Genomic DNA, 24,666 nt, shown 5'->3' with positions numbered 1-24,666 from the left:
TCAAGGATATCAAATTCCGAGGTAGCAAACGTGCCTCGACGGTGAACACCAAGATCGTCTCTCCCGGAGGTCTCAACACCACTGCGCCTGGTTATCAGATGTTCCGGGCATCTTCAGCCTCATCCAAAATGTCGCTTAAGTACCAGATGAGACTATTGCCGAGCCTCTGAGCAGACTGCTGTCACTCTGAAGCACGATAGAGACTGAAGAGGTCTCTTACTTGCTGGGCAATCAGTATACCTTTCCAGCTAATACTGTCCCAGTCTTCCTGCCTTTGACGGAAAGGTGTCCTTGATGGGACATCGGATCACGTTCGGACGCTCGAAGAACCCATGTCGTTTGTTTGCTCCAATTTCGGATGAGCCTCAGAGCTACTTCAGTCAACATCATCCAGGATCCGGCCCTCTCTCTTTTGATGGGTAGACGTTTCTCGCAACAGCCGATCGATCTCGTCGATCGAATCATCTCGGGACTTCGCAGCTTGAGCATCGGCAGCAGCGTTTTGATCACCAGGATGTAGTCGCATTTCATCTGGAGCAGAGCTCCCAGCTTTCTGATCTTGTGACTGCTCTTGTGAAAGTTCTTCAGCTCCCTTTACGGATTCTTGCGACCTTTCTTCATTGCTCGATGGGTTCTCTCCTGTCCTGCCTGCTCCAGTGCCTTTCACGTAATCCGTCACGACCGCATTTAAATCACCATTTTCCGAGCTAGAATTTCCTTCTTGATCTTCTCGCAATGCTTGCTGCAACTTCTCGCCCCAAAGCAACGTGAAGTTCACGTTAAAGTACACGTCTCCAGTCTCCCTGTTCTTGAACACATAACGCAAACAATGCGTCTTATCCCCGATATACTTGATAACTTTCAAGCTGAACCCCGGCAGCTTCAGAGCGAAATTCGCAAAGTCCAGATAAGGATTGTAGAAATCACCTTGATATAATCTCCCTTTCTGAAACACAAAATTCTTCCTGTTTTCAGCATTCAGAAAGAATTTCCTTCGCTTTTCGTTGTTCTCTGGCAGGCCCAAACGATCTCGTATTTCTTGCCCACTGTCATCTGCTCCATCTGTCAAAACTCCCGGTGCAGGAAAGTCTGCATCTCCTTCGTATTCGCCTCCGATCCTTAATGCAAACCAGCAGGATAGAGAAGGACCATACAGCCAAGGTTCATCGGCATATACATCGCACGCAAGTCCGGGGTCGATGAATTCCTTCACGATTCGGAATGCGGTATTAAATCCAGGCGGCAGCCTATCGCGGACTGGATGATCGAGATCGTTTCCCCAGACTGTATCGACGCTTGGAAGATCTTGCTTGGGAACGAAAGAGAAGCCAAGAGAGTATTGATCTTTCTCGTGTATGGGATTGCCGAAATAATCTGATGTGGAAGGTGAAGCAGAAGGCAGCCCACGGAAGCCTCTCACTCGGACGCAAATTTTGGCTCGGAGAAATTCGTTTTCGACGTATGTAGCTTCGTTGGTGTTGACTTTTACTGTTTGGTGCTTTGTTTGATCATATGAAGGGCCGGCAGTTACCAAGAGCTTGTATTTCTCTGCTTCTTCGGCCGTGGCTGAGCTGCTTCCGAGTGAGCTCGCGAGGCCGGAGACTTTTGATTTGACGGCGGACGTCATGTTGGTGATTGTGCTGGGACAAAAAAGTGGTATGCCAGCGAGTCAGTGGTGGCAGATATGGTGGTGTTCGCTGCACATGCTTTAGGCACGATAAGTTGCTTTCTTGCACAGAGGTGACGTAGGACATGATGTGTCGAGGTCGCCTCGCAGCTCCTGCGCCTCCCTTCCAGACTAGGAAGGTTGGCAGGACACGCTATCAAATCAGGCAGTGCATGAACGAAATACAGTGTGCACAGCCCAAGAACGGAAGTGTAGTACTATAAACTGCTGGAAACTGTGCACACAATAACATCACGGTCTTCGAGAGAAGCGAAGAAGTCAAGCCGCTTCGAAACGGCATTTCAATACCTCTCTCTTTATTGCGATGCACGTTCCCGTAAGCAAGATGCGCTCCTCGCACCCAAGGAGCGATGTTGCTTCGCAGTGAAGATGACACTGTAGTGACTATAGCTATCGCACTGTGTTGACGGATTGGACTCCCAGACCATGACACTGCAGTAACGAATATAGAGGAACAGCGACGCACATGTGACGAAGTAAGCCTCCCCGCGCGTCTTGTAATCGCTGCACGAATCTGACGAGGAAACCCGATATCGTTGCGATTTTCGAATCACTGTTGCAGGATACTCCTGCCTTGGCTGACATGACCTTATCATGTTGATCGTCCATCATGACGCGGCAAAGATTGTGGGAGAACCGGAAGACTTACGAGTCTGGTAGTCAGGGCCTATACATAAGACGCACGACGGGTGCCAACTGCTGCTTCACCTTGAGACGCCTCTCGTTCCCTGAGACAACGCCAGCGCAGCCGCCCGACTACTGATTATCTTTAGTGAGCGGCGCTCCTTAACGACACGTCGAAACTGGCGTTGTAATGGTGGTTCGGATCGCAAACGAGCGAGCTAGCGGCGGCGCAATCAGGACCTTGTGGCCTAGTTCTTTTGGCCTTGCTCCACATGTCAGTCGACAATATGCTGCCCACTGAACAATGTCGGGATGGGGACGTTGTGAAGGCTCATATTTTTCGGCATGATCATTCGTGATCCGAGACGCACCCGTGCGATCGCAAGGTCCTGCATTCGAAGATACTGGGCCGAGGATACATTGCCATGCAGGCAGACTCCGGGTATTCGAGATCTGCTGTGATTGTGAGCGAAAGAGGGTGCGCGCGCTAACGATTGTTGAGTCCCCTTTAGCAGCGTGGACACTCGTTGTATCTCGACCAGATGGCACACACCCAACCACCCACGTGCGGTGACAGAGCTCGCCGAGCTGTCGAGAGGAGGCGAATCTCCATGACCTCCTGTCCCCTTCGATCTGCAAGGCTACAGCTGGTCTTCGCACCCGAATGCGGCTGGACACCAGCCATGTGAGAAGATACCGGATGAGCCTAAAGAGAGAATTTGTCAAAGACGCTTCTCCCAAGGCTTGTCTACGGGACGATAGGATTCTTGAGTCTGGGTTCGATCAGATGCCGCCATAACTCAGGCCATGCTGGTCGCTGAGTCGGGTCCTGCAACAGCGCGCGTGGAGACAAGTCAATGCAAGCAACCCCAAGCACGCGCGCGTCAATCGTGCTCAAGCGAGATGCGTGTAGCTGACTCTTTCTACGGGATCGCCACTAGGCGCAGCTGTCTGCACGAAGATCATGCATAGGCACTCTTCCAGGCACTTCCCCGTACCATGCGGCCTGGGCAGAACAACGCACCAAGTCCAGCTCAGCGGTGCTGCATTGATGTGACAGTGTCAGCAGCAGAGCCCGCAGTTCCTGGCCGGAGTAAGACCTGTACAAACCATTGAAATTCGATGCGCTCTTGTATTGACATGCTGATCAGCCACACGCTTGCGAAGCCGACCCAGTATTTTGTGCTGACAACGGATTCCTTCTTCCGGTGAGTGCTAATTCGGGCACGCTGCGACCGAGTCGGAAGTCTTTTCGATGGTTGACAGACGTAACCCTACTTGTGACTCAACAGGGCTGCCTATTTTGCTTTCGGCACCTCAGTGCAAGCCGGTTTCAGGAGAGAAAATTCCCGAAGTCGTCGAGGCGACGGGAGTGACTCGCTGCTGCAGCAGATGCTCGCCGGATCCATGCAGAACTCAGCCACCGCCTACCAAAGGGGGCTGCAGAGGGCCGAGCGGAGGTTGCTATGGCGAAGCGCGTAGAAGATAGAGGGCAGCGTCGTGGCAGGTCCACAAGTTGAAGTGTTCGTGTCGTTGTGACGTCTCGACCCTGGCCAGAAATAGACATGGGTGACATTCGGCCACAGCCGAGCACGTGTCTGTGGACGTGTGGACGTCGCACTTGCCCGTATTCGCATCAGCCTCAGTAGTGACTGCTGACCATCAAAATACATCCATCGAGCAATGCTTTCACAGCCCCAATGCATCAGGCCAAATTCCTCCGATGCTGACGAATAGATGATCGTGATGCAAGAGAGGCACGTCAAAGCAGAAGTGCATTTGTCGCACCAAGGCCAGCTGCAACGCGTCGCCTCTTTTTTAGAGGCTTGTGTTACGGTCTGGCCCTCGCGGCCACCCGCTGGCCAGTAAGGAGAGAAACGAACACGGGAGGAGCCGTGCTCACTCGCCAAGGAGTGAGCAGAACGAGCAGAGTGAACGGAGTGATCACTCGGGTCACTGCGGTCGCAGTGATCAGGATGATCACATAGGTAACAAGGAACTATATAGACGACGCTCCCTACCGTAGGATAGGAGCCTCGTGCTCAACTCAATACAACTCTCTTGGGGTTATGTTACAAACCTTTCAGGACCTTCTCTGATATACCACGAGGACATTGCGAGGATCGACACTTCCTAGGCCACCCCCATATTAGATTAGGGTTAGGCTGCCAACGGACCGGCAGGACGTAACAGCTTGGTCGTCACAGAGCTGCTGACGAGTACACCAAATGGAAAGCTCATTCGCCTCCCGCTACCCACATAGTGAGGTAAGATGCAGCACTGCGGCAGGAGGGACTGTCGCTATTTGACCGTATGTTCTTGACATTTTCTCGCCATCTTGCATCAACATCCATGGCGTTTCTGTCTTTTTGAGTTCGCAATTGTCAGTCGCTTGTATAGCAGAATCGGGTCGATCACGAGCGGCAATCTTTCCATTCAAGTCGAAGTGCTGGAAGTCAAGTAGCCCCGCAGGCCAAGACAAAATCATGTTCAAACAACTCTGGCAATCGGTTCTCTTCAGCAGTCTAACGCTCCACACAGTGGCAGCACAAACAGCATGCAACAACAGCCCGGATCTCTGCGAAAGGTCATACTCGAAAATAAATTACCTTGGAGCACACAACAGTCCATTTCTCCGCGATGAAACGACCAGCTTCTCCACATCCGGAAACCAATTCTACAACACTACCACACAATTAGCTGCTGGCGTCCGACTGGTTTCTGCACAAGTACAGACCCCCAACGACACCTCTTCCGACCTCCATGTGTGCCATACGAGCTGCTCACTGCTCGACGCTGGGACACTTGAGAGCTGGCTGACTGAGATCAAAACCTGGATGGATGCGAATCCCAATGATGTGGTTACAATCTTGCTTGTGAATGGAGCGAGTGCATCTGCCAGCGAGCTTGGGGCTGCTTACACTGCTTCTGGTATGGATCAGTATGCATACACGCCGACCAACACCACCGCGCACAGCGATTGGCCTACACTGCAGACTCTGATCAGCGCTGGAACGCGATCGATGAACTTCGTAGCGAGCCTCAGTGATAATGCTGCAGCGACATACTTGATGAACGAATTCACGTATATTGTCGAGAATGACTACGACAATTCTGCGCCTACCGACTTCTCCTGCCAAGTGAGCCGACCATCGAGCCTCGCGAACCAAGCTGCAACAGCGGTCTCCAATGGTTACATGACGCTGGTAAACCACTTTCTCTACGAGAATCAAGCGTTCGGTGAGTGCGATATGATGGGTTCCCCAGAATTATCCTCGACGTGTCTGCTTACCATTAGTCACAGGGATTCAAAGTCCGAACGAGACATATACGCCAGTCACGAACTCTCCTGGCAGTGGCGTGGGCACCCTCGGCACTGCAGCATCAGACTGTACCGCTCTCTACGGCAGAGCGCCCAACTTTTTTCTAGTTGACTTTTTCAACGTTGGTCCGGCTATCGAGGCTGTGGACACATTGAATGGCATCACCGCAACGGGTCGGACAACGGTACCCACCGCTTTGCTGAGCGAGACTTCGGGAAGTGTGCCAGCGATGAACAGGATATCGACAGTTTATTTGGGCTTCAGCGTGGCCTTGCTTGCTTGGATCTTGTTGTGAGACACGAATGTTTCGTGACGAATGTAACGCTTGATGAATGATACGACCTTGGAAAGAGCATAGCGATGGAGTTGGGAATAGCGGTCTGCCGGACTGTGTGACGCGCGGCACCTATAACAATACATCAGATTAGACGTAGATATTCGGGAGGCGTTTCAATGATGCACTCCAAGCCTGCTCATAACATCTCCTGCGTGCTCTCGTCGCTCTGCTTGCCGTGGACAGATGGCGAGATATGACGGCTGCTATAGCTCAATTCCCGTGGCAAGCGTTCGTGGGTCTGCTCGCCCACCCGGTTGTCCAGACCGCATATTAGCGTGGCGTCTGCCATGTTGCACTCGACACGAGCTGCGGTTTCATCAGACTCCCATTGTATGGAGCAGTAGTTTGGATCATGACATGACACGCCGTGCCCTTGTCCACAACATGGCATATGATCGAGGAGAAACGGTCGGTAGCCTATCAGGAACACGGCGGCGTCCAGAACTCAGAGCGGAGACTCTGCTCCGTCGGGTGACATGCTCGTTTAAGTCGGCATGGTAACACGAGGGCGAAGTCCAAGATGCCTCTCGTTGGAGTCAACTATGTTCGCCTTATCCTGAGGTTGCGCCTTGCTGCTTGCGCTACCACTCTGTAACATGTCCGTCGACCAATGTTGACTTGAATTCACAAGGCGTTGCATCGCACAGCGCTGAAGCGAGTGGCAACTGTGCACCTCGCACCAACCCCAGTGCCGCAGTGGTGGGAATGCTGCGAACCAGTCGCAGCGAGGCGGAGGAGTGATTCCTGGTCCGTGGGCGGTCCCACCGTGCCAGGACCATACACCAGATCACAATGATCCGAACCAAGATGGCAGATCCGGGCCGTTCCCGGACATGTCGTTGGTTGCATTGCATGGCGCGCGAGGGGAGGATATATTAAGTCGATTCTCGTCCCACATGCCCCAGCTTCGGCGTTGCGCGAAAGGGGAAGATGCACTCGCGCCCCCATTACCTGGAGCGCGGTTGCGAGGAGTGCATCGAGGCTCCCGAGCCGTCGATGATGCGTCGATGGGCGGCAGCGTGCAGCTCGCTGGTGCAGCGGTCGCAGAGATGTGGTGCATCGCACATGACGTGCAATCTAAAGGGCAGCAGAGATAGATTGTTCGGGCAGCAAAGGAGCTGGCGTGCTCGCCGCCACATTTGGCCACAGCATGGTCGAGCGGTAGCATTCTCGCACCCAGGGCGCTGGCGACCTAGGCATGCACTGCACATCTCGCAGATGCTCGGTCGAGCTCTTGTTGGCTGACAGGGCGGCGGAAGTGCGGAATGCATCCAGACGGTGCTGAGGGCGAATGCCTGTGGCCATCAGGCGGGCACGCTCGTCGATTTGTGCGCCAAGCAACCAGGCGCCGCTTCTGCAGGACGACGACGAGGACAGCCCATCGGCCACGTTGTTGTCTCCCAGCGCAGCGTCGCGGCGGGAAGGCGGCGGAGCGGGGCGGCGACAGCGTGGGTGGCGAAGCTCCAGCGACTGCAGCAGCCATGGCTCTTGCGTGTGATAAAGGCCCGATGCAGCATCTCATCTCATCAGAGGTGCTGCTGGATGTCGCGGGTCCGTGGAGTTGGGAACGCGACATTTCGCCTCAATCCCTGCTGCCAATCACGCTGCCGTCGTCAGGCAGCACAGCGCTGCAACGTTTGAGATGGACCTCTTCCCATTTACGCCGCGTCCAATCAGCACACCTCCTCGCACACCTCCTCTGCCTCTGCCGACCTGTCACGCCGCTGCGCTGCTGTCAACGGCATTAGCGCCCACCGCGAAGACCGGGCACGTCACCTCATGGCGGCGCGGCGACCTCTGCCTGCGCGAACCTGGCGTCGCGGGGCGGTGGGAGCGCCTCCTCTGCAGCCCACGACGGCGACGACCGCATCGCTCGTCGAGGCCGCCCGCGGACCTGGCACGCCCGTCTGTTACGCAACGAACCCTGCAATGTGTCAAAGTCCCAGAGGGCCCCGAATTCCTTCGGAACGAGCCTGTTCATCGTGGGAGCAAGCAAGGTCCTTCACACCGCGCCCGCTGGAGAGGTTCGTACAGCGGGCCCTGAGAGTTGGGGGGCGTGAGCACAACGGGCCCTGTTTCGAATGCACGCACGCTGCCACGGGCGGGTGAGATTGTGCCTGTCATCATCGCATAGTGGACGGCGCTGCCATGTGGAGTAAGTGCACTTGGGACCCGGGCTGACAAGTCTTGATGAGCCGGGCGTGTTGCCATCTTGTGGGTTCATCATTTGGGCCACATGCCGATCATGTGGCAGCCGAGTCTTCACTGGATCGTCAATATGCAACAACGCGCTGCACTCATTGGCAGAGTTCCGGGTTCATCATTAATTGCACGCTGCAGTCGGGACGACAAGCTCATTAGAAGGCATCTCGCAGAGCGGCCTATTGCGCACTCACCGCTCGCCCACAGCACGGCGGCAGCGGGCATGCTCGAGTCGTGCGGCGTGCTCGCTCGCGGCCGTGGCGGCTCTGACAGGGAAGCACACGCTGCTCACCACGGCGCAGTGGCAGGCCGAAGATAGACGGCCGCCAGGAATCAGTCCGGCTGCCGCGCTCGTGGGCGATCAATGCCTCTTGCAGCCACACGCGGCCACAGTCATTCTTTCATCTTTCAGCTGTCAGTGGTTTAAGGTTAGGCTTAGAGATTCGTCTGTGACGGGCCTGGCATCGCGCGAGGGAAACCAGGCATCGTGGTATACTGCGAACTGTATAGCCTCCCCACTTTCTTGCTGCTGCCGCCGCGACGCACACTGCTGCGCTGTCTGCGCCTCAAGCACCCTTCCGACTGACCGCCAAGTTGGATCTCGTGGCCAGGGATGGTCATCCGGGCTGATACCATCGCACTATACAGTGTTGCGATACCCCAAGTTGGCACTGTCCCTAGCTCGGCGGGTCCGTTGCCTCTGGAGCACTAAGCGCGTGTCAACAGGTCACTTGTCTGGTTCAGGTAACGGGCTATGACGCCCGGCCACTGCATGGGACATGCGCCATGCGGGCCGGTGAATGGGAGCTGGGAGCTGGGACTGGTCCGGCATCTCAAGAGGGTACGCACGGGATCGTGAAAGTAGTCTATCTCAGCATCCTGGAAAGTGCTGCACCCTTGCCTGCATCATTTGCGCAATGTGTTTCGTCGCCGCATGAGTGCGACGGGCAAAGTCCGTCAGGCAGATCCTGATCACTTGCAGGACCCGCCCGCGACTCTATGCACGCTGAACGCCAATGCGTCGGATCTTGGTTCACTCTCGACAGGCCTTGAGCAGGAGCACTGCTCCCGTTGTGTACTCCTAGTCGAGTCCCGCACGAGGACCCATTATTGGCCTCTCCAAACATTGACCCTGGCCAAGCTGCTGTCTCGAGAGTTCTCCTCTTTATTAAGCATGAGCGAAGCGCTTACCGAACAACGATTGAAGCAACCTTAACGCTCGATGCTCCAGGCTAACTCGAACGATCTAACTTGTTCAAAAGCTGCTGCTAGCCCTCCTGGCGTCTGTGGTCGCCGATTTGTCAAAGCAGTCGCACGTCACCTCGGCGTCGTCAACTATCAGACCTTTGCTCGATATACACTGGCTGCTCACTAATCGACACCAACGTCTGGACATGCCGGACACTGTCGTTATGGAAAGCCTCACACTGAACGAAGGGACGCCATATCAGCGACATTACCAGTCGAGAGATCGGAGATACCGCTCACCACGTCTACCGACTCCAGAAGCGTCGCGCAGTAGCAAAGAAGCCTTGGACACTGCGTACGACAACGGGCCACTTCTCACGCGCCCGTACTTTGGCGAAAGGTCGATAGGAAAACCCGACGGACCTACTCATGCTCGTCGAGACAGCCGCAATACCAACGCTCCTCACTCTCCTCCTTACCAGAATGGTGACGGGCAGAAGCCATCACTACCTCCTCTCAAGACAGTATGTTAGAAGCTTGTGGAGCGTGACCAACGTGATACTGACTTCTGAGCAGGTCCTCGGTAACAACATCTCGAGCCCTCCTAGGACACCCAGTCCGGGCGGAAGTCCCGGTCAGTTGGCTCCACGAGAGCCATCCTACATCACATCTACGTACAAACCACCTTCTTTGTATCCCAACAAGAAGCAGCGCACCGGATCTATTGGGTTCCCCGAACCTGCGATGGCTGGCCCACGTTTCGCGCCCACAGCGGCATTAGAATCCAACCCTCATGCGCCCTCTTCGCGCTCGTCGATGTCTCAATTTCCACCAATGGAGACGAGCGACAGTCATCGAACGAACATTCACGCTGTGAACAGTCCACCTTGGGGAGCGCACTGTCAGCCTCCGAAGTCCGCTAGCGGACGTCAAATCTATGATAGCGGTGCCAGCCATTACCGAACCCCAGAACAAACGCCTACAACCACAATGCTTGAACCCTCATACCCACGAGTCAATCCTTTCACTGGCACCGCACCAGATCCATTCACACGACAAATCAGAGAAAGCTTCGGGCAGTCCAGCGACCGCCCGACTTCGCGTCGCTCCTCTGTGAGCAGTTACGGCATGTACCCACCACGAACTTACGAACGAGAACCGTCCAGACCAGGACATTATGCGCAGCAGACGCGAGACGTCTACAATGATCAACGAGACAGTGCTAGATATGGAAGACCAGAGGGACAACAGCCTCGTCCGATCGGCTTTCCATCCCACCCCTACCAGAGCAGTGTGCCTCCCTTCTTTACGCCGAGCCACTACGAATACCAGCATGGCAAGGCAAGAAAGAGAAGTAATTTGCCGAAACAGTCAACAGAAATTATGAAGACCTGGTTTGATCAGGTACTTTCCCCTGAACCCCGACTTGCGAGTTCCTTTGCTAATGGCCAAGCAGAACATAGCGAACCCATATCCCAGCGAGGAGCAGAAGGCCATCTTTTCCAACGTTCGTTGTTCAGACCCCCGATTTACATCGCATATGTTGACACTGCACAGGCTACGGGAATCAGTATGACCCAAGTCAGCAACTGGTTCATCAACCACCGCCGGCGTTGCCCAGAGCTACGCGACAAGCGCGAGAAAAGCCGGGGGAGCAGCCGGGACTGCGACTCCTGAGCCGCTGATTTTACTTCCGTTCATTTGTACTTTTACTTCATTCTTGTTCAAGTTTCATTGTTTCATAGATAGGGTAGACGGCTGGGACTTTACGGCGCAATGACACCTGAAAACATAGGATGGGCGACGAAGACACAGACGAAAGACACAGCGAACAAACATGGCATGATCAGGCTTGGGGCGATACTGGATATCAAATGCAATGGCAACACTCTTCAAAGAACACACGAATTTGCTGAAAGGACATGTATGGATGACTGACCCACGAAATGTGCAGTCGCAACCTTGCAACCAATTGTCACGTCCAAGAATCCGTAAGCGGCAACCACTCCGCTGTGCTATCACAACTTGTTCCAAGATTTGATATCAAGAGTAAAGCTTAGGAACGAAGCTTGCCGAGAAGGCCCTCGGAGTGGATGCCGAGGACGAGTAAGGCCATGGAAAGGCTGTAAAGATAGAGCTGTCTCCCTAGGATTGAGGCGCTTTTCTGTGTTTCAGATGCTGCAGTCAAGAAGATTCATTGAGCCTACGTCCTGTCGAAAGAAAGCAACACCTAAAGCATCACCTAAATAAAGCTGTGCTGTCTGTGGTGGTAGGGAAGTATGTAGGCTCAACGTCCGGCAGTGATCGATGATCGGTTGGTCTTTGACCCCTCTCCAGCCTCGCTGGGTGACAGCTCTCAGCCACAGCAACTGCTGTAATGGTACTGTAGTTGCGATGTTTGGCATGCAACACTGTCAAGGTAAATCGCCGCGCGTTGAGAATACATGCGTCGAGCAAGTCCAGACCTGCAGCTAGTCGCTTCTAGAGCGAAAATGTCATCCTGTGACGTGTGGTTGAAAGCTGTGATGAGCTGTCAATAGCGTGTGAGCTCCGTGCTGGCGCCGCATAGGTACAGACTGTTAGCGACAGCAGTCACAGCACCGCTCACAGAGCAAAAGGTTAATAAAGAAGGGCAAAGATGGAGCCCTAGGTTGGAATTCCTGCGCAAGGTTCGTCGTCGTTCTTCCGTCCAGGTTGTGCTAGTAAACATAGGTCTCATGCACGCTTTTCAGAGCAGTGCCCAACGTCCATGATTCGCTGTCACTGGAACGCTGCGCGCTAGAAGGATATCGGCTTCCAGCAACCGACAGAAGTCCTCCCGAAAATGCCAAGCTAGTCGACAGCTACTAGCTCCCGGCATTCCGACTCAATGGCCGCCACAACCTTGCATTCCATCTTGCAGGCATGAACGCGTCTGCAAGTCAAGAACCCGGTCTCGAGCACGCAATAGTCGGTTATAGACTTCGCCCCGACCGAGCTGTTGACAGGGAGACTCTTGCCTAACAAGTACCTTTTCTGCAATCAATCATCAAACAATGACAAAAAACAACCACCGGACGACGAAGTTTTTCCGGTTCACGCGTGATTTGAGCCACAAAACCAGCAAGAAACCTGACACATACCACATGGCACCGCGCGGCCAGACAGCCGTGGCATGGAGTCAAAAAACTTGAATGATTGATGAAGTTGACTTTCCGACCTACATATACGACGGGTGCTTTTTTGTCTGTGGCTGGAGCAAGCAGCAGGCCGGCCCAGCTGAGCGGCAACAAGATCGATCCGCTCCGCTCTGACCCCATGCCGCCCCACGTCGCAAGTGCCAGAAATTCTCCGAGACTGAGTTCTGTCATGCTGCGACGTCGTCAGGTTCAAGTTCAGCGTCAGGGTCGAAACTTCGCTTCCTATAACAGGAGTTCAGCAATAGTTCGCGGCAAGCAGGCAGAAACGCTCACCGCTACGATCAACGGCCACCAAGTAGCTGCACGACGACCGGTAGACGCTGACGAGGACTTGAAACACTACGGCGTTACGTTATGGACGGTTTCCAAGAACGGACTTCCTAGTTGATGATGTCTTGCATTGCCGCAAGCGGGAAAATGACCGATGGGGGAGAAGATTGACTAAAGACCACGCGGTACCTGCGTTGGAAAGGTGGAGCTGTGCAACAGATGCACGGGAAGGCATAGTTCTTGTCTTGTGCCTACCAGGCGGGTCAGGCTGTTGTATGCTAAAATCTGAATCATATTCAGGCGAAGAAAAAGCGTCACGCATCAAACCCGACCGAGCCTGGGACACGCATGACGACAAACAACGAGCGAAGGCCTGAGGGGTCCAACATTTCGAGATACTCATATCCATTGACGTCTGATCAAGCCAAGAAAGACATTTGCCGAAACGATCAGCGGATTGATTCACAGAAGTTTCCACGCAGGCAAATCTGACAGAAGCGAACTTTTCTGCAGCACAACATCGAACGGTAATGATGAAGCAGGTGAACCACCACCACTAGATTCGATTCTACACATCGTATAGGACTATGACAAGAGAGATTGCGCACGGCAAAAGCACCAGTCTGGGCTTGCGACCATATGCAATAAACGTTAAGTCGAAATGGTTCTCAATACTATGTTATTCGTTTCTCCGTCTGCATGTATGCTAACTCTGCCAGAGCTGGGTATCATCGCTAAAAGTACAACAAGTCCACACACTGAAGCATACGTCTAGAACTGCTAGACTTTTTCTGCCGCAGAAGTCTCTGTTCGCTTCTTCCCACTGTCGTTGCTCTTCTTTTCTGTCGGGCCCTGTTTGCCCTTGACACTTCTCCATTCCAATGCAAAAGACCCCAGCGCCGAAAGTGCAGCCACGATGACGCCGACGATGAAGACTTGTCGAAGGGCTCCATTGTATATCACAAGAACCTGTTCGAGTTCTCCCTCTGGTACGATGCCTCTGATTTCTGTGGCTCCGGTGTTGACGATCTGCATTGGGTCGAGGTCCTTGACGAGCCTTATGAGGCCGTTGATGAGCGACGTGTTGAAGACATTCTGGCCAACGCATACAAATATGGCTCCGCCGAGCTGTTGCACGAAGAACATGAGGGATACGCCAGTCGGGACGTCCTTTTTGTTGAGGACAGTCTGCGCGGCCATGCCACCCTGCTGCATGCCGACGCCAATGCCGTAACCGAACAGAACCTGGTAGCCGATCCAGTAGCCACTGGTCGTCGAAAGGTTCCAGGTCGTCATCAAACCCGCGCCGATGGGCATGAGGACAGAGCCTGCCATGGCGAATGGCGTGTAGTAACCGAAGCGGCCGATCAGCTGTCCAGACGAGATGGCTCCAACGACTAGGGAGAGCACCATCGGGATTGTATCGATTCCACTTTGCACTGCTGTCGTGCCTTTAACAGCCTGGAACCAGATGGGTACGTAGTAGACGAAGATCATCATGGCAGAAGCCAGACAGAAGACGAACAACATTCCGGCCATGATACTCCTGTTCTTGACGATTCGGCCGGGGATAGTAGCGGTTTCTGGCTTCCATATCTGGACGGCGATGAAAGCAATGAGCGTCACGCCAAACACGACGAATAGAGCTATGATGCGCCCATCGCTCCATTGGTAGGTAGCACCTCCCCATTGTAGCGCCAGAAGCAGGCAGATGATGCTGGGCAGCAGAAACAGCTCGCCGAGGAGATCAAGTTGCGCCAGCTGTTGTCGGAAAGTGAGATCAGGTTGTGCTGCAGGTGTTTCCTTAAGGATGAAAAAGATCACAAGCATCGCGACCCCACCGATGGGGAGATTGATGTAAAAGCACCTAGCATCACTCAGCAAAACCCTCACGAATCAACTGAAAAATCATACTCACCATCTCCAAGACACCTCTGTAGTGAAAGCTCCACCAAGCAAAGGTCCGATCACAGAAGCCACGCCAAAAACCGCTCCAAAGAATCCTTGGTACACTGGACGCTTCGCCAACGGAACGACACTGACCATCAAGATAATGGCTCCGGACATTATCCCCGCGGAACCCACTCCGGCAATCGCTCTTCCGATAATGAAAGCAACGGAATTGGGTGCTGCACCGCAGATCGTGGAACCGATTTCGAAGATGCCGATGACGGTGAGGAAGACCCATTTCGGGGAGTAGAACGTGTAGATTTTGCCGATGGGGAGTTGGAAGCATGAGGCTGTGAGCATGAATGCACTTGCATACCTGGCAGTCAAAGGTGTCAGTCAGATCGAAATTTGTTTCAAGAGTGTGGCAAGTTTCACGAACCATCCGATATCGTCGAGTGAGTGGAAGTCGTTGGTGATTTGAGGGACTGCCGTGGCGATGATTGTTCGGTCCAAGGCCATTAGGAAGACAGCGAGCAGGATTGCGATCATAACGAGAACGACTTGTTTGCCTTCCGGATACACCTCTGACGGCGCCGATGAAGGTTCTCGTGTGAGGTTGTCGCCATTGGTATCATCATTGTTCGCTGATGCGTCATTGTGCTGATGTGATTTCTCGTGGCCCTCGTCGTCACTCGACGTAACGCTCTCGGCTTTCTCGTGGATTTCTTCCGGTTTGGTGATGATTATTGGCTGTGGTAGAGGTGCTGTAGTCTCCAAAGGAGTGGCTGCTGGAACGGTCGCCATTGTTGTCGGAAAGAACGTTTGAACGTGTTAGTTGCACGAGTGTAACGTTCGTTGCGCCGACGATAGGGAACTGTGTTTGCTGAGCAGAGGTGACTACATTATAATGTACACAGACAATGTCTCGCGGGTGCACGATCTGGATTCCTGTCAACGAACTGGTCGGCCGAACCACCGCTGCCATGTGCTTCTGGACCTGCAGGAGCCAATGAAAGTTGCGCATTCCTCGGCCGGTCCGCAAAGAACGCCCGAGCCATGCGAGATGGCTTGCAGCCACAACGGACTTTCGGCCCCAAGAGGTCGTTTGTAGGCAGAATTCGGTGCCGGTTGAATGTCATCTGTCCTCCGCAGGATCAGTTCACCACTATTTTCCGCAGATCATTACTTAATCTCGCGAATCAACAATGTGTCGACGATGAGTCGTCGTGGTTAAGCACCAGGAGTCAGAAGCTTATCCCCGAGCAAGCGTCTATGGCTTCGAGCCTGGGCGGTAGCTGCTTCGTCACAGCGAATACTTCCAAAAGTATTGCCTGGTCAATTCGTCACTCTTGTGAATTTATCCAGCCGGGATTATTGCTCTAGGCGTGTTGGTTACATTGTTACATTCGCTCTGGTCTTCCTCCTGCGCGCTTATCGTCTACCGCGCATACTGTAGTTCAAGTTTGCTCTTGCAGTTGTCGCCAGCTTGTGTACCGCCGTCCTCTTTTCCCACACAGAGCTTCTCCCTTCCACAATAGCAATGATCTCATCGGCAACTTTTGTCGCAAACATGTCATTGCCTGAACCTTTACTTTTCCTCTTCACCGCCGCATCTAAAATCCACATGAACGCTGTCCTTCTCCTCTGCCTGAGGCCAAGTGGGACAGGAATCTGCAGCGCAACACCACCTCCGGCCGCACCTCTTTGCGATCGAATTCGGAGCAGAGGTGCGACGCTGTCGACAGCAAGCGTGAGGTAAAGTACGGGGTTCAATGGAAGATGCGATGCGGGTGGTGCGCCTGGTAGTAAAGGTCGGTTCGCATTGTATGTAGGTGCCGGTGCGGTGCGAAGGATGTTGAGGATGACGGACATGTTGCGCTGGGCTACAGACTTTTTGCCGTCTTTCATGAGCAGGTTGGTAACTTGATTGACGACTGGGTCGTACCTGTGATCTTTGACCAGTTCTCGCGGAAGTGGGATGGGTGGGAGCGGGAACTTGTGGCCTTTTGGTTCGACGTCAGCGACGGACTGCGTGTTGGCGGTGTGATCGGCGGCAGTCTGAGAGGGCGCGTAGGATGTCGCTGCGAATGACTGTTCCATCTCAGGCGGTGCGTAAGAGGTCGACTGCATTTCCAGTCGTCTGCGCGCATACGTCGAGAATTGCCTGGTCTGAGGTTTGGTAGTGTTGCCTGCTTTGACATCCTCCTTGAGGACTTGTGGTGCATTCTTCCTGGTCTCTTTTTCCTCCTTCAAGATCTGTATCCTATCAGTCTATGCACGTGTGCCTTATCAGCATCTTCTACTCACATCTTGCACGGGCGTTCCTTGTCCCTCAATATCTGGTCCTTCGCCGCCCTGAATTTTGGCCATCTTCGCTGCCTCCTCACTGACGTGCTCTGCCTGCTGCATGTTGGGCCCCACTGCTCCCTGCTCTGCTTCTGGTACATCTTTGCTCTTGTCCGCGAATGTGCGGCGGCCCACGACGCCCGCCGCGACGTTGCCGCGCCGAATGACGGCTGGTCGCGGTCGCAAGGCGACTGTTCGTAGCACCGGGAATGGATTGATGGAGGGAGGCATGGTGATGTTGTTCAATGGCAGCGTGATGCTCTGCCGTCCAACTGACGTGAAGGCGTGCAGGGAGGAGATCATCGGAGAAGCCAAGGTGCCAAGACCGAGCTCCAAAAGTGACGAAGTCAATGCTCTCACGATGGAATCCGCGATGGAATGCAGATGGAGGCAGTCACTGTCAAGCACAACGCGATGCACGATAACGACCTGATATAGCATGCAGTGATCTAAGTACGACACCGGCAGTGCAAACCAACGGCGCCACTGGGCGCGTCCTGATGGCAAGAGATGCACTACCGCGCGAGCAGTTTGTTTTACTCAGATCTGAGCATGCTTTCTCATATGGCTTTGGGAGTCTGACTTGTTTCCCGTTCAACTGCATAATCGCTCGCTCAATCCACGTGCATAAATCTCTTGATCTCTGGCGTATAGCCCATCAGCCACCCAAGATTCGCCAGGCCAGCTTGGAATAGCCATGGTATTCGCCAACGCAGGCTACCAAGCCATGCATGAGAAGGCAACATGACAAGTGCGGAATCGGTAGCGTGTCTGGCGAAAAGTCAGCTAAACACCTGACCGCAGAATTCGGCTTCACTTACTGCATCACCATGACTTGAATCCCATCGGGTGCCTTCTTAGCCCTATGTGCTTCGTCCAGCAGCCGAAATAAGTGCTCGAAGAACACTGCGCCCAATGGATCGTTTTCGGCAGCTGGATGTGCTCGGATGAGGACAATGGTATCCTGGTCGCCCCCATAGCAGTAAGGCGTATGCGGAAGCATGGGTATGACATCGAAGGGCGTGTTATCTGGACGAAGGATCTTTTCTTCTTCGCCCCATCCGGTCACGATTGCCATCTCACCTTGAATCACATTGAAGGTCTCGGTTTGCTATAGTTGCTCAGCGACTGCCCCTGCGAAGACGTTGTGAAACTGTCTACCTTAAAGTGCAGATGCAAAGGCGGTACGAGTGGGTGACCACGGCCTGATCAGATCAGATCAGCCTCTGTCCATGAAGAGTTGATTGCCCAAGTCATTGCTAGCCTTTCTTAAGCAGCGGGTCATTGCCCTTGTAAGTTATCCGCATCAAAGCTCTGTATTTCCATCAGCGAAGCTCTCGCACGATCACATGAAGCAAACTCACGTCGCTTCGCTCTCATCCACATCCAACAGCTCGAAAATCATCGTGTCGTCGAAGAAAGGGAAAGGGCCGCGAATGACCTTCCGTTCGCGTTTCCAGTCGAAGTCCGCCATGTTTGTTGATTACGAGCTTGGTCGGGCAGATTCAAGGTAGAAGACACAACAAGAACAGGTGCGAGAGGTCATCAAAAGCACAATCGCATTGGCAAGGACTAATATTTCGGCGCCGAGCAGGGAAAGAAGTCAATCGAGGCTTGAAGGATGGAATCCTGCCAAGCACGGTCAGCAGGTGGATATTGGCAGGGACCAATCACATGAGACTGGCGTTACGCGAGCATGCGAGGCAGGTGGGACCAAGCTGCAATATGCAGGTGTGAACAAATGGAGTTGTGTCATCAAGTTTGCTCTGCGTTGTGTTCGGATGATTAAATGAGATCTCAGGTTGTGTAACCTTCGGCCGTGAGATGTTCGACTCTTGTGCAGGAGACAGTGTCCCGACCAGTGCCACAATTCCAAGATTCCACTTGAGCGAGGCAATGCTGTTAACTTGGAAATCCATGTTGATTGGGAGTATATCTTGTCTATCATTTCTATTGCGCACACATGTCGTAGTCTCCGCCTGAGAAACAGTCAGTACACCGCCTGCCAGGAAGATACCATCAAACTCACCTCTGCCTGTGTGGATACCACCGCTCACGAGAATATCAGCACCTGTGACATAAGCCGCTGCATCGCTCAAGAAGAAGATTGCTGCAGGCGAGACCTCATCAGGCTGTCCTATGCGGCCCATCGGAGGAGCAGTCTGCATGAGGTCGCCACACGCTTTTGTCGTGTGCTCACGAGCACCTCGCGTCTGATTCGTTTCGATGAAAGCCGGACTGATCGAGTTCACACGGATGCCTTTGGGTGCAAGCTCTGCAGAGAGCACTTGCGAAAGCATCTTTATGGCTCCCTTGGAACAGTTGTAGCCTGCCATTCGGTAGCCTGGGAGGTTGACATGTGCTGTAATACTGGCGATGAACACGACACTGCCTGGCGTGCCTTGCTTCTGCATTTGCTTCACTGCGAGTTGTGCTGCAAACATGGAGCCGAGGGTCTATATGGTGTGAGTATGAGCTGGAAGTCGCCCTCTGGAGTCAAGACTTACGTTAACCTGCAACACCTTTTCGACCTCTTCCCATTTCTGGTCCACGAACGGCTTGTCAATGGCAATACCAGCCGCTGTTACAATGCCATCGATCGTGCCGAATGACTGCACCACCTTCTCGAAGGCCGAGGTCAATTGCGATTCGTTGCTGACATCTGCCTGGAAATACTCTGCCTTCACTCCATATTGCTTGGCCAAGCCGAAGACATCCTCCAAAGGGGTGTCTCGCAGATCGATGACTGCAACGTTGCCACCAGCGTCTGCAATATCTTTTGTGATGCTGTATCCTGCACACAAGTCAGAAGTGAGGCCAGTGCACAGTATTGCGACCATATATACCAATGCCCATGGCACCTCCAGTCACCACATAGTTGCGGCCCTTCAACGAGAACTTCGATGCAATGCTTGCTGCCATGTCTTCTGAGAGTCGGATTGTGATTCTGGGAAAGTCAAGAGGTGCAAACCGGTCTATGTCTATCGTCCGGACTGTTCTTTGTAAGATTCTTGCGGTACGGCCCCACTTCTTCTTGATTCAATGTGTCGAATTTGGATGGAATCTCAAATGCTTCCTCCTCTACTGGCAGCTAGGATCCGATGTCGGCCAAGGCGGGCAGCTATAACAATTTGCTCTTCCTCGTCAGCTCCCACAGTATCTCACGCCGCTGTTTCGCTATCGCGGAGTCTCGCGGCTGTTCGTATTCCTGCGGGCGTGATACAGTCCTGTAATGCGGTCTGCAGTGGCAATGAGAAACAGGTGACTCGGACCGCGCTCTGAAGAGCTGCGCCTTCTGCCGCTGGCATCGCAGGGAGCACTTGGCCCTGCAGGTACCACGTTTTGTTATCAGAGTTCGACGGTCGACCGCTGATCCGTGTCTTCTGGAGAAGCGACTGGAGGTGAAGTCGAGATTGAAGTGGGGTAGCGCAGAAGTGGATCACGGACCGCGCACTTGGGACTCTGGCTTTGCCCTAGCACGCCTGTGCCAGCCTGGACTGGGAATCGAGTTGCACCCACCGAAAAGGATTCTACCGAGTGTGCCGAGATGCCAACCAGGCGATTTCCCCTCAAGAAGAGCGGCGGCATGGCTGCTGCGTCGCGTGTTTCTTATCAGTCCAGGAGGCAGATATCCGGGCTTGTATCCTATTCTAAAGGCAGCAGGCTGGCGACGCGTAGATATCAAGGCCATTGGGACTCGGAACAGACATTGCTCAGAAGAACACCCTTTCATCTCGCCCTCAGCTCTGAACTTGCCCCAATCATAATTTAGAGTGCTCAACATGGCTGACCAACATGACATGGTCGTGGTCGGAGCTGGTCAGTCACGCAATCCCCATTGTTTCACGCATTCAACATACTGAATATGATTCGCAGGCTGGTTTGGGTTGGCGGCTGCGAAGACGTATATTGAGCTCCATCCCACAGAAGACATCCTCGTCCTAGAAGCAGAAAGCAGTTGTGGCGGAACATGGAGCGAGAACCGCCTGTATCACGGGCTGAAATCAAACAACCTCCATGGCTCGTATGAATATCCTGACTTCCCTATGGTGCCAGAGGTAAGCTTGCCTGCTTGAGAATTCTCACTCTCGGAGTCATGCACTAACATTGGCACACCCGCAGGAATATGGCATCACACACTCAGATCACATTCCCGGCAAGGTGTTACATAAATACCTGACAGACTTCGCCAAGAAGTTCGGCGTCTTCGAACGAACACGATTTCTGACGAGAGTAAATTCCCTGGAGCCAACCTCAGACGGCGGCTGGAAACTGGAGACGGAGTCGGGCGACAAGCAGACAAGCGTGCTAACGAAAAAGGTTATTGTGGCGACTGGACTCACCTCGTCACCCAACTTCCCAATCTACCCAGGAGCTGAGTCATTCAACGCACCATACTTCCACGCCAAAGACTTCTGTCGCCAAGGAGAAACAATCAAGACATCGAAGCGCGCTGTCGTCGTGGGAGGCGCCAAATCAGCATTTGATGTAGCTTATGCGTACGCTGAGCAAGGCGTGCCTGTGGACCTGGTGATCAGACCCAGTGGCAATGGCCCAGTGTGGATATCGTACCCATACGTGATGGGAGGCAAACGACTTGAGCAACTGTTGCACGTGCGTTGGATGCAGCTTTTCTCGCCATGTCCTTGGGGATCCGAATCAGGTTGGCTAGCAGGCAAGCTGAGGAACTTCTTACACGGCACAGCTGTAGGACGTTTCATCGTGGACAAATTCTGGGCTGGACTGAGCGGCGAAGTTGTCACACAAAACGGCTACGACAATGATAAGGAGCTCGGCAAAATGAAGCCCTGGAACCCAGCTTTCTGGATCGGAAGCGGCCTCAGCATTCACAACTACGACAAAGACTTCTTCGACATGATCAAGCGAGGCGAAGTCCGCGTGCACAACGCAGACGTCGAGCGTCTCACAGACCACACAGTACACTTGACAGACGGTACCGAACTGCAAACCGACGTTCTAGTCTGCTCCACCGGCTGGCGAAAAGAACCCTCAATCCGCTTCCTCAACTTCGGAACAGCTGGCATCGGTCTCAAACAACCTCGCCCCGAACAATCTAAACTCGCAACGGAATACGACGAGAAGATCCTATCGCTATATCCCCGCCTTCGCGCCCAGCCTCCCCTCAATTTCAAGCCGAAAAACGATCCTTTCCGCCTCTATCGATTCATGGTCCCACCCGCTCGCATCGAAGATCGCAACATCGCCTTCGCTGGAATGGTCTCATCTGTCTCAACTTCAATCTGCGCTTCCGTCCAAGCTCTCTGGATTTCTGCTTTCCTCGACGGTCGTCTAGACCGCATGGCAGAAACTGAAGAGGACATCACTAAGGAAATTATGCTGCACACACAATGGGGTAAGCACTACCGTCCACTGACTTTACCAATACTTGTAACATCAAGCTAACTTTGCGATCTCACAGGTAAATGGCGATATCCTACCGGTTACGGAGCAAGTCTTCCCGATTTCGTATTTGATGCCATTCCATACACGGATTTGATGATGAAGGATCTCGGTTTGAGGGTAAATAGGAAGAATGGTTGGGCGGATTTCACTCAACCTTATGGACCTCCTGATTATCGCGGATTTATTGATGAGTGGGTTGAGAAGCATGGTGCGACGAAGTCGTGATCTATCAAATGTCGTTAAATCTGAACCTATTGTCTTCTCAAGCAATTGTATATACCCCTCAAAAAGACAATTTACGAAACCTACTTTGCAAGACATTTCCTGTTCTTTTCGCGTGTGATAACTGTGGATACCTTTGAATGCAACTACCTCTGAGTGGAACCGCAGGTCGCTAAGCCGATCAGCAAGGCTTCTTATAGATTGAGAGCCAATCTAGTTAGGCGCTTGCACTCAGAGGTCGTTGCATACAGAGGTAGCCACGGTTAAGGGAACTAATCGAAGGCTGGTAAATATGGTATGCTTGTTCATCACACAGCAAGAGCTTGATGAAGGAAGCCACACAAGTCAACAGATCACCATTGCGCTGCGAAATATTGTTCGACTACGCCTTGACACAAAATACACAATGAAGCAAAGATCTTGCATGAATTCGTAAATTTCGTTGTTACCTATACATCATTCATCACTATACCATCACCCTGATTTCAAACCTCTCTCGCCTTATATTCAAACATTCCGTTCGATGCCACGGAATTCTTATCCCGCATCTTATTCGTCGTGTCCGTTCCAGCGACAGGCAACGTGACTTCATACTGCTTAGTATTACTATGCGCAGAAACACCATTGCCATTGACATGACCATTCGTTCCATTGGTGGCCGCAGCAGGCACTTCGACTGTTAAAGGCAGCGTCTCTGGCAGGACACCAATTTGTCGCAAAGCAGAAGCTTGATCCCAGCTAATGTGTTCGTGATAAAGTCGATCGCCGCGGATGTTGACGACTGCCATCATTGGGATTTGGACATATTTGAAGGTGGGCGGGACACCAGGGAAGCTGGGGAGAATGACTGTTAGCTATGTGATATGAAAATGGGTGTAGAGAGGTATGGGGAGGACTTACAGCCAATCTGGCGTCTTGTCGTGCGTGAATTTGTAGATGAACTCGTCCACGACTCTGTCGATTCCGACTGTTCGGCTGATGAGCTCGAGCTCGGTATCGTCCGGGTTGCTGAAGATGAAATGATCGCGGTAGAAGTTCGTCAGCTTTTTGCGGCCGATACCACCAGTGAGCTGTGAAAGAATGTCAGCAAATGTGTGTTCGGAGGTCATAGAGGGCCGTATCGCATACCGTAGGAACATGATTCACATAAGGCTCCTCCACCATCGTCGCCATCGTATGCTCAACATTCCTATTCTCAAACTCATAGTACGTGTGCTCATCCCACAGCAACTCAAGATCAAAATAAGGTCCATTCATTCTCGGTTTGAAGAACGCCAAATTCCGTGAATGCGAAACAGCTTCTGTAGCATAATGGAAGTCCTCATAGAACGGTACCGGAAAAGAACTCGACTCTGTGGTTGCGTATTCGTAAATCTTGCTGTTGGCTGTAGCCGTCGATTTCGTCTCCGATTTTCCAGCCAAATGATATATCGTAGGCACAGAAGCCTGTGAAGAGATCTGCTCGAATTGCAAAGCTTTTGCGTAAATCGCCGCAACCACAATGCGATCTTTCAAAGACTCCACCGCGGAAGCGGATTTTGACCACAGGTCCGTGTCGTAGCAGATGAGGCCCATTTTATCCTTTGGCTCGCATTCAGCACAGCTTTCGAGTGCCTGTACTGCGGCTTTGAGTGCACCGGACGAAGCATTTGGTCGAATTTCAGCGACGCAATAACCTTCTTCGGCCCATTTCATTCGTAGTGAAGGTATTCCATCTTGGATCTCGACAGGTGCGGCTCGTTCGTCGTTTGGTGCGAGGATGATCATTCCAGGTCCATGGCCTCTTCTTGAAAGCGGTCTGAGGAGTGTTACGCCTTCTGCTACCTGCTCTGGCTGCTGAGGTTTCACCGGCACAGGTGGTGATGACCCGTAGGCGAATTCTGGGATCGCAGTCATCTTGTGCAGTCGCCCAGCGGAGGTGTTTGATCAATTCGCAATCACGCTTTGCAGCTTGCGCTTCAAAAATATCTGTTG

At 53.1% G+C, this 24,666-nt stretch overlaps 9 protein-coding genes across 9 annotated transcripts; 3 read left to right on the top strand and 6 right to left on the bottom strand.

Annotated features, from left to right (window-relative positions):
- Window positions 1-376: 376 nt before the first annotated feature.
- CKM354_000809300 (uncharacterized protein) lies at window positions 377-1,627 on the bottom strand (the record flags this gene model as incomplete). The annotated part of the gene is made up of 1 exon (XM_044803461.1): window positions 377-1,627. The coding sequence occupies one exon, from the start codon at window positions 1,625-1,627 to the stop codon at window positions 377-379; it is 1,251 nt and encodes a 416-aa protein (XP_044659396.1).
- A 3,170-nt stretch (window positions 1,628-4,797) lies between these two features.
- Window positions 4,798-5,929, top strand: CKM354_000809200 (uncharacterized protein; the record flags this gene model as incomplete). Its single annotated transcript, XM_044803460.1, has 2 exons — window positions 4,798-5,551; window positions 5,610-5,929. 2 exons carry the CDS (start codon window positions 4,798-4,800, stop codon window positions 5,927-5,929), a joined length of 1,074 nt encoding a protein of 357 aa, XP_044659395.1.
- Window positions 5,930-9,567: 3,638 nt separating this feature from the next.
- On the top strand, window positions 9,568-11,038 carry CKM354_000809100 (uncharacterized protein; the record flags this gene model as incomplete). Its single annotated transcript, XM_044803459.1, has 4 exons — window positions 9,568-9,885; window positions 9,938-10,765; window positions 10,818-10,868; window positions 10,919-11,038. 4 exons carry the CDS (start codon window positions 9,568-9,570, stop codon window positions 11,036-11,038), a joined length of 1,317 nt encoding a protein of 438 aa, XP_044659394.1.
- A 2,552-nt stretch (window positions 11,039-13,590) lies between these two features.
- CKM354_000809000 (uncharacterized protein) lies at window positions 13,591-15,504 on the bottom strand (the record flags this gene model as incomplete). Its single annotated transcript, XM_044803458.1, has 3 exons — window positions 13,591-14,677; window positions 14,729-15,076; window positions 15,140-15,504. The coding sequence occupies 3 exons, from the start codon at window positions 15,502-15,504 to the stop codon at window positions 13,591-13,593; spliced, it is 1,800 nt and encodes a 599-aa protein (XP_044659393.1).
- Window positions 15,505-16,131: 627 nt separating this feature from the next.
- Window positions 16,132-17,277, bottom strand: CKM354_000808900 (mitochondrial 37S ribosomal protein RSM7; the record flags this gene model as incomplete). The annotated part of the gene is made up of 2 exons (XM_044803457.1): window positions 16,132-16,956; window positions 17,008-17,277. The coding sequence occupies 2 exons, from the start codon at window positions 17,275-17,277 to the stop codon at window positions 16,132-16,134; spliced, it is 1,095 nt and encodes a 364-aa protein (XP_044659392.1).
- A 383-nt stretch (window positions 17,278-17,660) lies between these two features.
- CKM354_000808800 (uncharacterized protein) lies at window positions 17,661-18,520 on the bottom strand (the record flags this gene model as incomplete). Its single annotated transcript, XM_044803456.1, has 5 exons — window positions 17,661-17,817; window positions 17,868-18,157; window positions 18,208-18,251; window positions 18,311-18,360; window positions 18,411-18,520. The coding sequence occupies 5 exons, from the start codon at window positions 18,518-18,520 to the stop codon at window positions 17,661-17,663; spliced, it is 651 nt and encodes a 216-aa protein (XP_044659391.1).
- Window positions 18,521-18,996: 476 nt separating this feature from the next.
- On the bottom strand, window positions 18,997-19,968 carry CKM354_000808700 (uncharacterized protein; the record flags this gene model as incomplete). The annotated part of the gene is made up of 4 exons (XM_044803455.1): window positions 18,997-19,025; window positions 19,076-19,502; window positions 19,554-19,840; window positions 19,893-19,968. The coding sequence occupies 4 exons, from the start codon at window positions 19,966-19,968 to the stop codon at window positions 18,997-18,999; spliced, it is 819 nt and encodes a 272-aa protein (XP_044659390.1).
- Window positions 19,969-20,828: 860 nt separating this feature from the next.
- Window positions 20,829-22,695, top strand: CKM354_000808600 (uncharacterized protein; the record flags this gene model as incomplete). Its single annotated transcript, XM_044803454.1, has 4 exons — window positions 20,829-20,865; window positions 20,923-21,104; window positions 21,169-22,420; window positions 22,487-22,695. 4 exons carry the CDS (start codon window positions 20,829-20,831, stop codon window positions 22,693-22,695), a joined length of 1,680 nt encoding a protein of 559 aa, XP_044659389.1.
- Window positions 22,696-23,177: 482 nt separating this feature from the next.
- Window positions 23,178-24,588, bottom strand: CKM354_000808500 (uncharacterized protein; the record flags this gene model as incomplete). Its single annotated transcript, XM_044803453.1, has 3 exons — window positions 23,178-23,526; window positions 23,593-23,762; window positions 23,821-24,588. The coding sequence occupies 3 exons, from the start codon at window positions 24,586-24,588 to the stop codon at window positions 23,178-23,180; spliced, it is 1,287 nt and encodes a 428-aa protein (XP_044659388.1).
- Window positions 24,589-24,666: the final 78 nt, after the last annotated feature.

The sequence above is a fragment of the Cercospora kikuchii genome, assembly GCF_019650295.1.
Source record: "Cercospora kikuchii DNA, contig_00005, whole genome shotgun sequence".
Taxonomy (NCBI): domain Eukaryota; kingdom Fungi; phylum Ascomycota; class Dothideomycetes; order Mycosphaerellales; family Mycosphaerellaceae; genus Cercospora; species Cercospora kikuchii.
This window is presented reverse-complemented; position numbering and strand designations above follow the sequence as displayed.